Genomic DNA, 15,570 nt, shown 5'->3' with positions numbered 1-15,570 from the left:
TTGTATCAATGAGTCTATGAATGGGGAAAAATTTGATGTTTTAATAGCCATCTATTTTATTCGAAAACATGACTATTTTAAATGTCAGTGCAGGAAAAAAAATAAATTTGGTTACTGATTTGGTCCATAACAGAAAATTGGCAAGAGTGTTGATAATTGGTTTCCAAAGTAAAAGAAAATGCTTTATTTTGATTCAACGCAAAGATAATAGCTTGGCACAATGAAGGCCAACAGAAATTGGATAATATTGACCGTTGAGAAGCTGAATTTTTTTTCACACACACACACACACACACATATATATATACACACATATACACATATCTGATTATCTATCTATCTATACGTGGGTGTGCGTGTGCGTGCGTGTGTCCCTCACTTTTCACATTCTGTAAATTTCCACAAAGTAGAGGTTGAATGCTTTTTTAAAAAATATATTTTATGGGGGGATTTATACCTCTATTAAGCCATTGCAATTACCAATGACTCCACCACCCCACACACACATGGTTCCCACCCTTCTAAACACTTGTTTCAATTAATAAATCTAACTTTTAAAATGCAAAATGTAGAATAAATAATGAGCTGCTGATTGTCGGCAGTAGGTGAGTGATTTAATTTCCTAATAATAATAAAAGGGAGAAAATTTGCCAAGAAAATGTGCCAAAATAATGAAGTAAAACTACTGTTGTCACAAATTAAAATCCGCGATCGAATGAATCCGCAAGAAATGAAATGGCGAAGTAGTGAGGGAACACACACGCACGGATTCACGCAGTACATATAAATAATGCCTCCAATGGTATACTGTAAAAATTTTCAATCAAGTATTAATATCAGGCCATGCACATGCAAATAAATTAGTTCCATTTTCCCCCAAAATGAATATAACTTTGATTTAAGAAGAAATACACAGGTGATGTTTCACACAGCAGGTGTCAAAGTTTAACTATTTACCTTGGCTTCTTTAAGATAAGTTTTGACTTTTTATCCACTGTATAAAGACAATTTAAAGAAGATTCAACGTAAGAGCTGCATAAATGCAAAATCCAAACAGAACAAGGAATGCAGTATTGGACCTCATTGGACAGAAAGTCAGAATTATGTTGTCATATTGCAACAAGCTTCTTGCCGCTCTTCATCTGTTCACAACCTGTTGATGTACATTAATAATGTTTACAGTGTTCAGCCCACGTTATCACAAATTATGCATGTAAGTTTCTTACCTTCCACCCCTACGTTCCACCTTTCCCTTTATTCATTGTCAGCGCAATGGATCGAGATGGAAGGACGCATTCTGGAGTTTCTCATATGTCCTCAGGATTGGGCTACCTGTTAATGATTGTGTGCCATCAAACTCCTGTTGCTCTTCTTGAACTGCAGGTGAATGATTCTAAAGAGAGTAAATACAACTGCTTAGAAAAATGGTTATTTTCGGCCTAAAAACATCCATCCATCCATTTATCTGCCAGGATGGCCGAGTGGTCTAAGGCGCCGCGTTCAGGACCCAGTCTCCCCAGGAGGCCTGGGTTCGAATCTCGAATTTCCCCATTGTGGGACTAATAAAAGGAATATTATTATTATTATTATTATGTAGGCGACAGGCCGGGACATAAGTATGCCCACACCTGATCGGCGCCTCTCACCGTGAGCAACAAATTGAAGGGTTTGCACCACCTCTTGTGCCGGAGCCCAGACTGTGTGTGGAGGTGCGCCAGACTATATCTAGTTGGAACTTTTCTCCTTCGCACACCAGCTAGGGCTCCTTCCCTGCTAGACCAGTGACATCCCATGTACCAAGAGCTATATTCTGTAGCTGGGGATCGAACCGCCAAGCGCCCTGCCTTTTGTCACCACCCAGCTCACAGGGCACCCGACCACTTTGGGACTTCCCACAGGTGATGAGGCCATGAGAGGATGGACCCATGTTGCCTATTTGGGCTGATCCTGACCGGGCCCCATGGTCAACAAGCCCCATCTCCTGGCCTGGCTTCAGAGGGGTGCCTCAGTGACCCAAGCAATCATCATAAGGAGTCACATGAACCATGGTTTGTCTGGTTCGTCATCGAGGACCTGTTTGCCACGAGTGACCCTGCAAGGGTCATAAAGCCCCAAACAACTTAGCTCGTAGGATCATTGGGACAAGTAAAGCCCTCCACAACGGTAAGGAGGGGGAAATTGAAGTTTTACTTTTGCCTAGAGATAAATAAATAAATAAAGCAGTTAAGTAGTACCTGAATATGGGTGCTGAGCTCACTGTCCCCAACAAACTCCAACGCAGGCATCTCTTCAGTTTTAAACTGAAAAAAAAAAAACAACAATATTGAAGTGTCAATGTAATAAACCAAACTAAAGATTACCTTCAGTGTGGCTAACACTGGCGGTGCAAGTGCTTCTGCTGACTGAGTAGTCTCCTCTTCAACATTTGGCAGGTGAAACGTGCCCTTCCCCAGGTACAGGCTTACAGGGCTGACCTGGACACACAACTGAGAAAGACCAAAGATCTGAGTATATGGACAGGAAGATTATTAACATGCATTTCATTTTTAACTCATTCACTCCCAGTTGTGTAAAAAAAACAAATAATAAAATGGATTGACGTTTTTAGCCGTCAATGGCAGTTAATGAGATAAGGACCTCATATAACTTTGGCTGAGGCCAACGCTATTCTTCCTGGAGTTCTCTTCCACTGTTATCTTTACAGTGTAACACACTTTAATAAAAAGACAAGAAAAATCACAACGCTGTATATACTAAGTGCATATGAAAACAGTTCATAAATTGTCAGATCCAAAAAATCCACATAATTGAATCTAACATCCATCCATCCATCCATCTTCTGTACCGCTTGTCCTCACTAGGGTCGCGGGGGGTGCTGGAGCCTATCCCAGCTATCTTCGGGCAGTAGGCGGGGGACACCCTGAACTGGTTGCCTGCCAATTGCAGGGCACACAGAGACAAACAACCATCCACGCTCACACTCATACCTAGGGGCAATTTAGAGTGTCCAATAGACCTCCCAAGCATGTTTTTAGAATGTGGGAGGAAACCGGAGTACCCGGAGGAAACCCACGCAAGCACGGGGAGAACATGCAAACTCCACACAGGATGGCCGGAGCCGGGATCGAACCCACGCCCGATGCTGTCTCTCACTGTGAGGCCATCGTGCTAACCAGTCGGCCACCGTGTCGCCTGGTTAGCATGTCTAACATTTGTGTAAAAAAATAAATAAATAAATCACTACAACTATATTAAACACACACACTATTTATAAATGCCAATAGCGCAAATGCATATGATCCAAAGTTATTTAAAGGACTCACTGCTGTACTGGCTGAAGGGCTGCAGGTCTCCCCATGGCCCTCGCTGAGGAGGACACAGTGGATGTAGATATCCTCGTCAGTGTGCGTATCACAAAGGTAGAGCTGGAGCACATCTCCAGTGTGGCAAAGGAGAGCAGCCACTAGGGAACGATTACAGCAAAGATTGACAAATGAAGTAATGGCCTGGGAGGTCCAGGTACCCTGCAATGACAAATCCAAATAAAAGGTGAGCCACCTGCAGTTTGACACCCTCTATTTATTCTCACATGCAATGTGGTTTGTGTATTTTTCAATTTATCTAACAACAAAATAGCACCGAAGATGGATTCAGTCCAATTCAATCAACTGAATCGTCAAGAAAGTGAATCATAATTTTTATGAAAGGTTTGAATTAAAATGTTTTCCTAAGAAAGTATGTGAGAGTGCATGAGGAAACAATTTGAGTCAAACATCTCAATATTCATTACAGACATATGAATCACAATACAATGTGACTCGGGGTTTATCGAAAAAAAACGACTTTTTTTTTTGAAGAAACATCAAAATATCAATCCAAAAGGATGTGGAAAGTGCAGATGCTTGATTCTAACTCACTGATAGTAATAACAGTCAGCAATATAGAATTAAATTAACACTGACCTGCAAGAGTGGTTTTGTTTTTAACCACAAAAAGATAATGTCAGCCGAGGAACACACAGTTTGCAACAGAATTAGAATGTGGGCAATAATTATGAGGAAAGTGATTTTGAGATTTTGAGAGCTGAGGCTCGCTCCCATTCTTTGGCCAATGAGAGCCGCACTGCTCCTTCATTCTTACAACAAACTTCGCTAACTATAACTATAGTTAAGTATTGTGGGAATTCTAGGGCCTGGCGGCACACGACTGTATCGCTTGCTTGTGAAAGAAATGGATTTCTAACCCGTGTACAGTGGGCCGAGCATCTTCATTCCTGAGTGTCTCTCTTGCTCTCTACCTCTCATTTCCAGATGATTGCCTTGTTTTAACTATCAATCAATTCCAAACATGAAATGAAGTATGTGGTTGGTTGGTCTGAGCTGCAGCATGAGCATGGAATGTCCACACCACTGATATCGCCTTCATTTTCGACATGTTAAATGTTCATATCGAGATATCAATGGAATAACAATATTGCCCAGCGCTAATAATCACAATGCAGAACTTTATTTCAAGGTAGAGTTTTACAGATAGAACGCTTACAGTGATTGGTTTAATTCCAGCAAGTGATGATGGGACAGCTTGTGCTGGAAGAATGGAGAAGCATGACCTAGGACAATAAAGGCAAAACATTCAGCTCAGGACAATTGGAGTTGTTATTGTCGGCGGCAGTAGTAGCAGTTGAAATAGTAGAAGTAAAAGTAACATTGCCTACTTGAGGAACATCAGATCATCAGTGTGCACAGTGGTCATCATGCCAAAGTCAACATGGTACACTTCAACGCTGGTGGGGTTGATGACTTTGTGAATCACCCCCCGGGTGAACCACATGTCCTTGGATGATGCACAGCAGACTTGCCCTCTTCGGAAAAATCGCTTGGGGAGGCGGTAACGCTCTGACACATCAGGGGAGGAGTAACATTGGCTGGAAGGAGACAAAACTGTTGGACATATCTTACATGATGTTAATAAGACCATGTAATTTGTCGCTAATGTGTCCTCACATCATCTCTATTTGCATGTACTCAAACATTTGGGCCTCCTCACTACTGGTAAAGCAGATGTAGAAGAGTCCTGGAGACACCACTTGTTTTACCCTAACTTCAACCAAATCAAAAGCAGAATGCAGCGTCGGCCGTTCAAGATGTTGATTCTGCAGGGCGTCGAGGGGCACAACGGTGCTGCAAAACACCTCAATGGGAGGACACAGCTCAATCATCTGAAGATGACAGACATGTATTTGTAGCAAATTGGACAAAGTAGAGAAGTAATATTTTTCTCTATAATGATGTATTACCGATATTCTCTACTCACTCAACTTGTATTACAGTCTACAGTTTAACATCACCTTTGGTTACCAGTTCATGATATAAAGCAACTCAACTAAACTTAATTTATAGAGCACTTTGAAATAATAATTGTTACCCTTCCTTGTTTCACAAAATGGTCCCTTGTCAATAATTCTTCAACAACATCCGCTGAGATCACATTGCCTTCCCAAAGAGACTCTCTGGGGAAACAGCTTGTCTGTGGCAGCTTTACACCAGAATCATCTTCAAAAAACAAATGTAAAAGTCACGTATTCTTCCCCCACATGATACATAAAATACTTCAGAACAGGGGTCACCAACACGGTGCCCGTGGCCACCAGGACCGTATCAGTAGCCCACAGGACTCTTCTAAAACTGTGATGGAACATTGTGGATTTCTAGGAATGTTGTAGAAGTCATCATTTAAAGATGTAAACATTGAAGATGTATATAAGAATAAAGTACTGCATATTGATTGACCCATTTCCCAGTTACAGTATGAAATCTTTAACATGATCACTGGTGTTAAATGAATTAATACAATTAATTATTCATAACATTATTACAGGCCATTTGGGCAAATTTTACTTGTTATTGTGCTTTTTAAGAGATGTGTATCAAAGTGATAGCCCTTGAGGTTAATCGGTGCCCAAGTAGTTCTCAAAGATTGGTGACCCCTGCTGTAGAATATTTAAATCTGTATATCCCGGACTACAAGGCGCACATGTATAATAAGCCACAGCAACCCCCTATGTTGAAAAAAAAAAGTTGTTTACTGCTTGTACACAACGATTTTGAACTGTGAATGAACATGAAGGTACATAAACAGATTGTTAAAACAGTGCCTTTTAACATGGCAACAACTTTGCTAATTAAAACAGAACAGACCTAAGAGAATAACAATAAAATTCGAGATCTATTTAGCGTATTTTCTGAACTATAGAGCGGCCGTACCGGTGAAAGAAAAATCCACAGAAAAGCCGCACCCTTGTATTAGCCGTATGGTTCAAAATCTATGAAAAAAGTAGCGGCTTATAGTCCGGACAATACAGTAATCAGCAAGCCATATAAGTAAAGCTGTCATCGTCCAATAGTGATTTATGTACCTACCGGAGTGTATGTTCTTAATGATCCAGTCGTGTCGACCGCCCCTCTCAGCATGTTGTAGGTAGAAGATGTCACTCATGGCGTCAACCAGCTCAGTGACACTGACAAAGCCATTCTCTTTCAGTGGCAAGTCCTCACCCAAAATCCTCTGCAAATATATTTGAATCACATTCCCAAACAGGACAACTAAGCAGAACCTGTCTTATTGGCCACGTTCTACGCCACAGTAGGGCTTTATTTTAGCAGTTCTGGCCCAAATCCCAGTCTCTCAACAACTTTTTGTTGAGAGGCATAGTCTTATACACTGCCAATCTATACTTACCTTGTACTCTTGAGGGAGATTGTGGACTGATATTCCAAAGCTACTTTGACTGACAACCTGAAAAAATGAAATATTGCTGATAAGACAACATAATGGAGACGTATACAGTGAAGGTAAATTAATTATTTCCACTTCATGCGTTTGCAAACCGTTCTGTACTGCAGATGTGAATGCGGATCTAGTTATACTACATTTCAAGGTTCCCATTGGGATGCTTTCCACACATGCATCCCTGTTACACACATGCCCATTTAATGACAATGGCGAGCCCACGAAAGCAAAACGAAACAGAGCTCTTGTATATGGCTGAAAAGGAGGAATAAGTAAAAGAAAATAATGTGTGACCACTGACCAAGAATATGAGACATGAGCTCATTGCTCCAACCCAAGAGGTAACTTAGGTGCCAGACAATTTCTAACTAAAAGTTACTATTGCTATATTAGCTATGCCGACAACATAGACTGGTGAAAAAGGTTATAGCAGACCAAATTATTTGTATAATAACAACTTTTGGATCTTTTAACAGAGTAGAAATGTGATAATACTCTGTGCATAGTATCTGACCTTTTGCAGTTTCTCTTTTAGCTTGTGGCTAATGGTGCCAGCCACTCCATTCTCAGCAATCTGCTGGCGAAGCTCCTCTTGCAGCTAAAATTAGACAGTACAACAAAATATGATAAAAAAATAAATTAATCAATCACAATCTTCATGTACAATCTAACTCCACTTTATTACAGCAACAAACCTTTAAAAAACGCTCCTGAAAAATTTGACTTTTCTGGTCACGCTGAGATTCTTGTTCTTGTTTCTCCTCAGTCACTGGCAGATTACAATTGACATATGTGGGCTCCTTGTGGACAGAACTCCCAGTGGATTCTGGCGGGACATCCATATAGGGAAAATAGATAGTATTTTCCAAGCCTAATATATTACTATTACTATACAATTTTGTAGAATTATCACGCAAACTAAACAATTTTTCCAAGGATACACATTTATACCTTGGGATTTTGCTGGGGTGTGCACTCGGGCTTTGGTTGTGGTCTTTGGTGCTCCAAGGTTCAGTTGTGTGTTAAACGTTCGGGGCAGCATTTGCTCTCTTAGAGTCAATATGGAGCCAAACCTGCTCTGTTGGATCAAAACAAGGTCTTCAGCGGCTTCCAGCATCTCTCCAGTAGAATAGAATCCCATATCATGAACGCGCAGAGTCTGGCCAAAGCATCGCAGAAAGCTGGTCTCCAGTTCAGACAATCTGATAGGACCCTACAAAAAAAATGCAGTAAATGGCTGGACATAGTCTTTATGGCATAAAACAGGCAAAGTTACAAATATATCTAGATCTATATACATTTTAGTGTGTTGTGATTAGACCTGTGAAAGGAGGAGGCGCAGCTGTGCTCGCAGCTGAGGAGGAAGGGCCAGAGGAGCGCCACCTCGTCTGGGAAGAATCAACGGGATTGAATGCTGACAGTTGCGATAGGAAGAGAACTGACGATCTTTTCTTTTTTTGTCTGTACTGGACGTACGCTGTTTAGCTACCAGCTCTTCAATCTTTCGTGTGGACTCATGGCTAACAGCTGTGATGACAGGGAGGAAACTCTTGCATATTCAGATGTATAAGTATGAAATTAAAAGCAAATGCTCTTACCCTTCAAGAATGTTCTACCATCCTCTCCGACGTTAACTGACACCACATCAGGCATCTCCCTTAACATATCCATGATATTTCGGAAGCCCAGGAGTTTCAGAGGCAGAGGATGGCCCACCATAGTTTTGTAGTCCCGTCTGAGTAGCTCAGGGTCCAAATCAACTTTAGAGGAAATGAGTAAAGAGCGCACATCCTTCTTCAGCTTATCTAAAATGGTGTCCGGGTTCATCTTGTCTGGCGACAATTCAGAGAGAACACAAAAAAATGAACAGGATGTTCAAAACAGCAACACCAAGAAGTGCCGCCTTTGGTCCTGGCACACTTTGCCATAGACACCCAAGAAGCCTCATTATGGTCAATGAATAGCTCCGAATCATGCGATCTGTATTTGATTATCCGCTGATTCAAACTATCACGATCATTATCAGGCTTCATAGATCTGTCGAGCTGATCATTTGAATCTGGTGTGTTGGAAGAGGGAGACATCTGCCGTATAATGTTTTTTCACAAGTGCAGACACTTTTAGCCAACTAAAACAGTTTGTAAAAGTGATCTTGAGGACCGGACTTTGGCACCACTGCCATAGGGTCTTGGTGTGCAACCAAATCCAGAGTGTAATGCCCAATGAGCTCAAATCAAATGAAGCATTCCGATTCTCCTAAGGACGCATGTTGTGTCATCATGTGACCTTGACCCGACTTTTCAAGGTCAGTGAGGGCAAACCTTTGCAGCACTTATGGCATTGTATTCTGATAATTTGTAGAAAATGTATTCAGCCGTTCCGTTCCATTGCGTGATCACAAAACTTTCTCTTTTGATTGTAATTGCATTTAAAAAAAAAACTCAACTGACTAGATTACATTTGACAAAGGAGTTATCATTGTTTTGTGTTAAATTGTGGTGCATTTGATAAAACCATTTTAAATGTAATTTAATCAATTATTGGGGGGAAAAAAGTCCAAATCATTTCAATAAAAAACCTCCCAACAAAACGTTGGCATTTTCCTTTCAAGGGCAATACAATACAACTTTATTTATGGAGCGCATTTCATGGCAAAAAGAAGTACTTGAACGTAAACGCCATCATGTTAACAAACCGACATCCTTCTTTCACATTCAATTCGAATGATATCCAGTCTAGTATCTATGAAAACAATAAATGCGCTCGACAGTTGTTAAAATATAAAACCAACACAAACATAGTAGCCTAATGTCCCCTATAGGTACTTTTACCGAACCTTGCGACGACGTTGTGTTGACACCAGAAAACGTGTAAGTAGGAGCAGTGAAGACACAAAGAGTGAATTACCCTCTTTATGTTCAAAGAGTTGTCATTTTAAGCAAAACGTTTTGCTCACCTGTCGGTCCGTGATGGTGTAAGATATAAATGAAGAGCTCAGGGGGGTGGTGGTGGGGGGAATAGCAACTTAGCAGCTGGGTCAGGTGGAAACTGGCAGTTCACGTCGATAATTTAGCTTAGCTGGCCTCATCAAGTGCCTGACTAAAATTATACACTCCATCACCAAAGTATGTATGTATGTACTTATATATATGTATATATATATATATATATATATATATATATATATATATATATATATATATATATATATATATAATAGGACTGTATATAGTTGTATCTTGTAAAATATGCTGAACATATTTCAACCACACTGAGGGCAGCTTCAAATGTGTTGCCTTTCAAATGTAGATCAAGTATTTGGAATAGGTCAGTCTAATGCAGTGCATCTCTTACGCAATGTGAACAATCCCAATGATACATTATTTGAAGAGAATTGCTCAAATCTGCATACGATTGGGTATGATGAGTTGATGATAATATACATAATATAGAGTACTGAAGCTGGAACTGAGTGTGCTACTTACAAATAGGAACCTTTGTGCACAGCTTGGTAATAAAAGCTCTGACAACAGTGCTGCAGATTCTGGTCAAGGCTGTCAGCACACTCATACATACTGTATCTTGCAGCACAGAGGCAGGATAGTCAGCAGATACAAGAAACTGTTGACTCTCTGGCATGCCGCTGTTCGGAGAGAGCTGAACGTGTGTGACTTTTATTTATTTATTCATTTTTTTAGAACCTTCGCTCGAGTCAAACACAGAGAAAGTGACTAAAATGAAAAAGCTCAACCTTAAAGGCCTCTACAAATTCAAAGTTCTCCTCAAAATAGAGCTTGATCCCATTTGATCTGTCAGCAGATGCATGCAGAGATTTGCGGTGCACTTTGAGGGTTCTGCTGACCATTGCTGTGTTGTGCTTGGGTTTGATTTTCTGTCAGAGACCAGCTCAGCTTTCGGGTGGAGTTACAGCAGCGTCTGGCAGCCGGGGCGGAGACACACGACAGCAGTCCAGAGTAACCACATAAACTGGAGAGAATCTTAAGTTGAAGATGTAGTCTTCTTAGACTATAGAATATGTTTAACTTTTATTTAGGTTGATCTGCTTTGGCCGCTTACACTATGAATTCAGCCTTGCACATATTTGGCAAGAAAACGTTTTTGTCCACACATTTTTTTGTACATCTTACCTCAGCCTCAGCATTTACACTGTATGCGGTATAGTTCGTACAAAATAAAACAGTAAGTGAAAAACATACATTAATCGCATGCTTTTTTTCTTCTATATTACTTTTATCTTTGCCAGTTGGTGAACATTTGCACTGATGAGCGAAACAAATAATTTTCCCCTCTTCTTCGCATATGGCGGGAGAGCTACCTTTATAGTCATCACTACGTGTCCTTCACCCAGATTCCGTCTAACTCAGCCTCAGCCTAGAAACAGATTAATCTATGATGTAACAGGCCTTATTTCAAAGTGTTAAATTATATTTTAATAATTACAATAGCTGCTAATTATTCCGGTATACAGTACTGTATTACATTTGCTGCAACATCCATGAAAAAAAAATCATTGTTTATGATATTCACCAGTGACACACAAATGTGGATTTTAAATAGATGCAAATACATTTAAAACAAACACAGAGACAAGAATTTAAAGAAGACTGCAGGAAACAAGTCAAGCAGAAACCACATAACTTAAACCAAACTGGTACAATACGAGTGAAATCTTGATGGGTTCAATCTGTGTTTCTTGCTTACTATATGCTGGTCTGGATTCCATGTTGGCTTGCTTTGGAGAAGCAATTTCAAGCAATGGCAATGGCGTTTGCTTTTCGTCTGCAAGAGAAACAGCAGTCCTTGCGTCTCCTCGTTATTTAGAAACTGACTGAATAAGATGCTTCAATACCTTGACAACATTCGGGCACCCAGCCGAAAGCATCATGTAGTTGCCTTTCCAGGTCTTTAATGTTCTCTAGCGCTGCCTGGAGGGCCTCCTCAGCCTTGAGAGCTCGTCGCTCAGTTGTCTGGATCGACACCTCTGAATCGCTACCAAACACAGTGTAAAGTCAAATATGATTGAGTGTTACAGTAAGTGCAGAGGCAAAGTCGTGAAAACTTTGGGGAAAAGTACAAGAAACAGTGTCCTTCACAAACGTGATGATCCTAAAAGAGTAATATTCACAAAATATTGGTTATGTTACTTGGCAAAAAGTGAGTGACTTAACTGTCGTTCTTGCTGCAGTAGTTCAACTGTGGTCAAATCACTAAAAGTGTTTTCTGTTGTTGGAAACACAACCAGGACGTCAGTCTGACAGGGACATGTGAGAAAGGCAGCTATAAAAAGATTTCAGTTCATTTAAACAAATTAAAACATTTGCATAGTAATAATACTAGTTTAAGGACGTAAAAGACAAAAGGAACAAAATTTAAATTGAGATTAGAGAGGTCCAAAGTATAAATATATTTTCTAACATTCTAATCACTGTCTTTGGCAGGCCAACCGTATCTTTTGACCGAAGAAAAAAAAAAAAACTATAAAGTTGACAAGTACTCGGCATGGGTTGGATCATTGGATGTCGTATAAAATTTTGTTTTATGACTTTTTGATTTCATTTGTTGTGTAGGACATTAACGGTGACAGTGTGAAGGTGAGAATGAATAGTTGTCTGTCTTTGTGTGCCCAGCAAACAGTCCAGGAGGGTGGAGTTTGCATTTCGCCAAGGTCAGCTGGGATCGGCTCCAGCTCTGCGAGACCCTGAACAGAATAAGTGGTATAGAAAAAGGATGGATGGACTTCTATTGTATTCAAAATGCTTTATGTTGGCTCGGTGTTGTTGACGAATCCATTAAGTGATTGTCTCTCTCCCAACTTTCTCTGCACAATGTATCCATCAAAGCAAATCAGCATCATTTTTGTTTTTCCATGAATCGTTAGCTCCCCCTGTTGGACAGCAGCAGAAATAGCTTTGGTACGGAGAAATAGGAGAGCAAAACACTTGAAAGTTAAAAAAACTATTGAATAATTAAATGGGTTTGTCTTGCTCCATCTTTTTTTTTTCGGCACTGCACTTGTACTCAAATAAATCTCATTATAAATGTGCAACCACCACACAAAAGGTGACTATCAGGCATTTTGTTACCAATGAAAATAAAAATCCACCCATTATCTGAGCCGCTTCTCCTCACGAGGGTCACGGGCGTGCTGGAGCCTATCCCAGCCGTCTTTGGACAGTAGGCGGGGTACACCCTGAACTGGTTGGCAGCCAATCGCATGGCACACAAAGATGAACATCCACTCGCACTCACAAGCACACCTATAGGGCCAATTTAGTGTTTAATAAACCTACCATGCATGTTTTTGGAATGTGGGAGGAAACTGCAGTACCCAGAGAAAACCCACGCAGGGGCAAATGGGGAGAACGTGCAAACACAAACAGGACGGCCGGAGCTCAGAATCGAACACTGCATTCTCTGAACTGTGAGGCCAATATTCTAACCAGTCAACCACTATGCCACCCGAATAATAAACATTATTATTATATTCATCAAAAATAATTTAGTTTTTGAGACCTAATAATGAAACAAATATAAAACCATCTGGTTGGTTGGTTGCAGTGCATGCTGATTCCGTTACATTGCATAGTAAATATTACATACTGTCATTATTTGACTTTAAACTAGTTCTTGCATAAAAAATTGTAAACAAGTTAGAAAACGGATGATAGAAATTTCTTCTGAATATTCTAATAATCGTAGGTTTATCCACAGAATGTAGGCAACAATGAAAGTGAAACAGTTTGTTATTTTTCTTGCTGCCCAGATGATTGTGTTAACTGACCTCATCATCGTTGACCTCTACATTGTCCTCTTCAGACTTAGCTGACTCGACTTCACTCAACTTAAACGCATTCATAATACACAGAAACAGACACATCATTAAAAATGGAAACTCTTCCTTGATTTTTACTCAGTTATACTGAAAAATATTTAATATAGCAAGTCCTCACCAAAGACTCAGCATCCTCTGCTGGAGACTCGGCAACATTGCTGTTGGTGAGCGAACGTGTCTGTGTGACTGACAACCCCACAGTGGAGGACGCGCTTAGTCCAGAGATCAGACAAGCACTTATGTAGCATTTTAACTGCACATATTTTGGTCATTTATTGCTGCTCACCTCACCATGTAGTTGTGGCCCACACACTCCGTGATGTTGGACAGGCGCCTTATGAATTTGTGCACCTTCTCAAGCACATTTTCTGTTTCTGTGCTGGAGAGGAAAAATGGTGATCAACCTACAGGTAAAACAAAATCACTCAAAGGCAAAAAAATACATATACATTTGCATTTTGCTAATTACATGCAACGTAACAAAACAGTTACCATTTTCTTACACCACACGCATACATTTTATGAACACAAAATGAAGGAAAATTGTCCTTTAATAATTAATGGGCATTACTCATAACTTAGTTTAGTAGAATAAGAATATGCTTACAATAGCTTGCCAATGCTTTTGTCCTTTTGCTGCTCTGTCTGATCACTTGAGGTGTTTCCAAAAATGTCTCGAACCAAAGTGAGCCAAACAGCCAGTGCCTTTTCTAGTTTCATAAGCAGGCATCATTTTTGGCTGGCTGATAGCTGAGCAGAGCTTGGTGACCCAAAGCTTCAACATCCCTAGCAGTGATATAGTCTGCTCATGAACCCCTAAAAAATTGGAGTTCTGGCATGGGTAGAATTTTTTAATTCTATGCTGGCAAAATATCTATATTGTGTTGGACCTCACCACTCTCTCCATTAATTTGCATGTCCATCTGTTTAGTGTGGTCAGAAAAGAGCCTGCTTAACTTTCTTAGAACGCGATGACCTGGAGGGCGTTCCCGTCAAGTTTTGAGTGTCCTCTGAACAGTTGAAGACTTAAATTGAGCCACTTTTCCTGGACCTCAGCAAGACCAGACAAGATCTGTTGGCAACAAGACAGCTCCTCACACTGCAGTTCCAACATCTGCAAGAGAAAAACTCAACTCAAATCAACTGAATTTATAAAGCACTTTAAGACAACCACGCTGTATATGCAAAGGGCATAACAACAACAGATAAGAAAACAATAAATAACAAAATGCATAATGTGCTATTTATGAGAAATATTTTATTGTCGCAATTTCAGATTACATAATGTAGGTACAATATTTTTCATTCACTATTAAGTCTGTCATTTGACCACTGTGTCATATCAGAATGGATCTCCTCCAGTGAACTTTTCTCATATTTCAGTTCCGTCCACCTTTGAAATAGAGAGCACACACTGAACAACTGATTTAATGTTACAAAGAGCATCCCAAACCCTCCTTAAGATTTATGTCTAGTACTGTATGAAGATCATTTTGAAATATGAGTCTCTAAACCTTACTTATTGAGTCGGATGCAGAATGTGAGCCACTTGGCGATGCCTCGCTTCATGCCACTGAAGTCCTCACATAGACAATACTAGTCTTCCTCCGATGAGACAGCAGACCAGTCAGCAGTTCTTTCCACGAATCTGTAAGCTCCACAATGATGCCCGGGTTAGGGCTGGGCGATTAACCGAAAATTTACCGTTACCGAAATTTATTAGAATGACCGACAACATTTTGCCCTTGTCGGTAAATTCGGTGTCTAAAAAAAAAATGAAAAAGGAAAGTCTTTTCTGTCTGCGGCAATGTTCATGCCTCTTTAAGTCTGCTCCAGCGCATGTAGTCACGTGACTCAGGCGCTGTAGAAGAATGTAAACACAAGACGCGTTCGTAGCTGGCGATTCAAATTCAGAAGCGGCTGACACG

The 15,570-nt window shown here is 40.3% G+C and overlaps 1 protein-coding gene and 1 long non-coding RNA gene across 4 annotated transcripts; both read right to left on the bottom strand.

Moving 5' to 3' along the window:
* Positions 1-354: 354 nt before the first annotated feature.
* LOC148324145 (tudor domain-containing protein 5-like) lies at positions 355-9,874 on the bottom strand. 3 transcript variants are annotated; one of them, XM_088314162.1, is made up of 17 exons: positions 9,746-9,874; positions 8,388-8,621; positions 8,111-8,316; positions 7,741-8,002; positions 7,485-7,615; positions 7,304-7,387; positions 6,739-6,795; positions 6,420-6,564; positions 5,425-5,552; positions 5,004-5,218; positions 4,715-4,924; positions 4,543-4,609; positions 3,324-3,524; positions 2,361-2,486; positions 2,235-2,300; positions 1,227-1,393; positions 355-1,153 (listed from the first exon to the last, which is right to left on the bottom strand). In XM_088314162.1, exons 2-16 carry the CDS (start codon positions 8,614-8,616, stop codon positions 1,265-1,267), a joined length of 2,256 nt encoding a protein of 751 aa, XP_088170288.1. In that variant the 5' UTR covers positions 8,617-8,621; positions 9,746-9,874; the 3' UTR covers positions 355-1,153; positions 1,227-1,264. The 3 variants fall into 3 exon arrangements, 2 of the variants coding, with proteins under 2 accessions (XP_088170288.1, XP_088170291.1); XM_088314165.1 differs by lacking the exon at positions 9,746-9,874 and adding an exon at positions 9,626-9,728; XR_015846397.1 differs by lacking the exons at positions 355-1,153; positions 1,227-1,393 and having other exon boundaries at positions 3,324-3,463.
* A 3,717-nt stretch (positions 9,875-13,591) lies between these two features.
* LOC148324144 (uncharacterized) lies at positions 13,592-15,311 on the bottom strand. Its single transcript, XR_015846361.1, has 5 exons — positions 15,162-15,311; positions 14,250-14,714; positions 13,934-14,021; positions 13,761-13,828; positions 13,592-13,651 (listed from the first exon to the last, which is right to left on the bottom strand). It is a non-coding gene; the product is annotated as an uncharacterized LOC148324144 (long non-coding RNA).
* Between the last annotated feature and the right edge of the window lie 259 nt (positions 15,312-15,570).

The sequence above is a fragment of the Idiotropiscis lumnitzeri genome, chromosome 13 (assembly GCF_059441095.1).
Source record: "Idiotropiscis lumnitzeri isolate Australia: NSW breed Sydney's pygmy pipehorse chromosome 13, RoL_Ilum_1.0, whole genome shotgun sequence".
Taxonomy (NCBI): Eukaryota; Metazoa; Chordata; class Actinopteri; order Syngnathiformes; family Syngnathidae; genus Idiotropiscis; species Idiotropiscis lumnitzeri.
Note: the sequence above shows the minus strand (reverse complement) of the source record. Positions and strands in the feature narration are given on the sequence as shown.

Coding starts and splice junctions, on each gene's coding strand:
- LOC148324145 (XM_088314162.1), bottom strand. CDS start 8,616: ATGAACCCGGACACCATTTTAGATAAGCTGAAGAAGGATGTGCGCTCT. Junction 4,925..5,003: donor TACATGCAAATAGAGATGAT/GTGAGGACACAT, acceptor GTCTCCTTCCAG/CCAATGTTACTCCTCCCCTG. Junction 4,610..4,714: donor GATGATCTGATGTTCCTCAA/GTAGGCAATGTT, acceptor TTATTGTCCTAG/GTCATGCTTCTCCATTCTTC.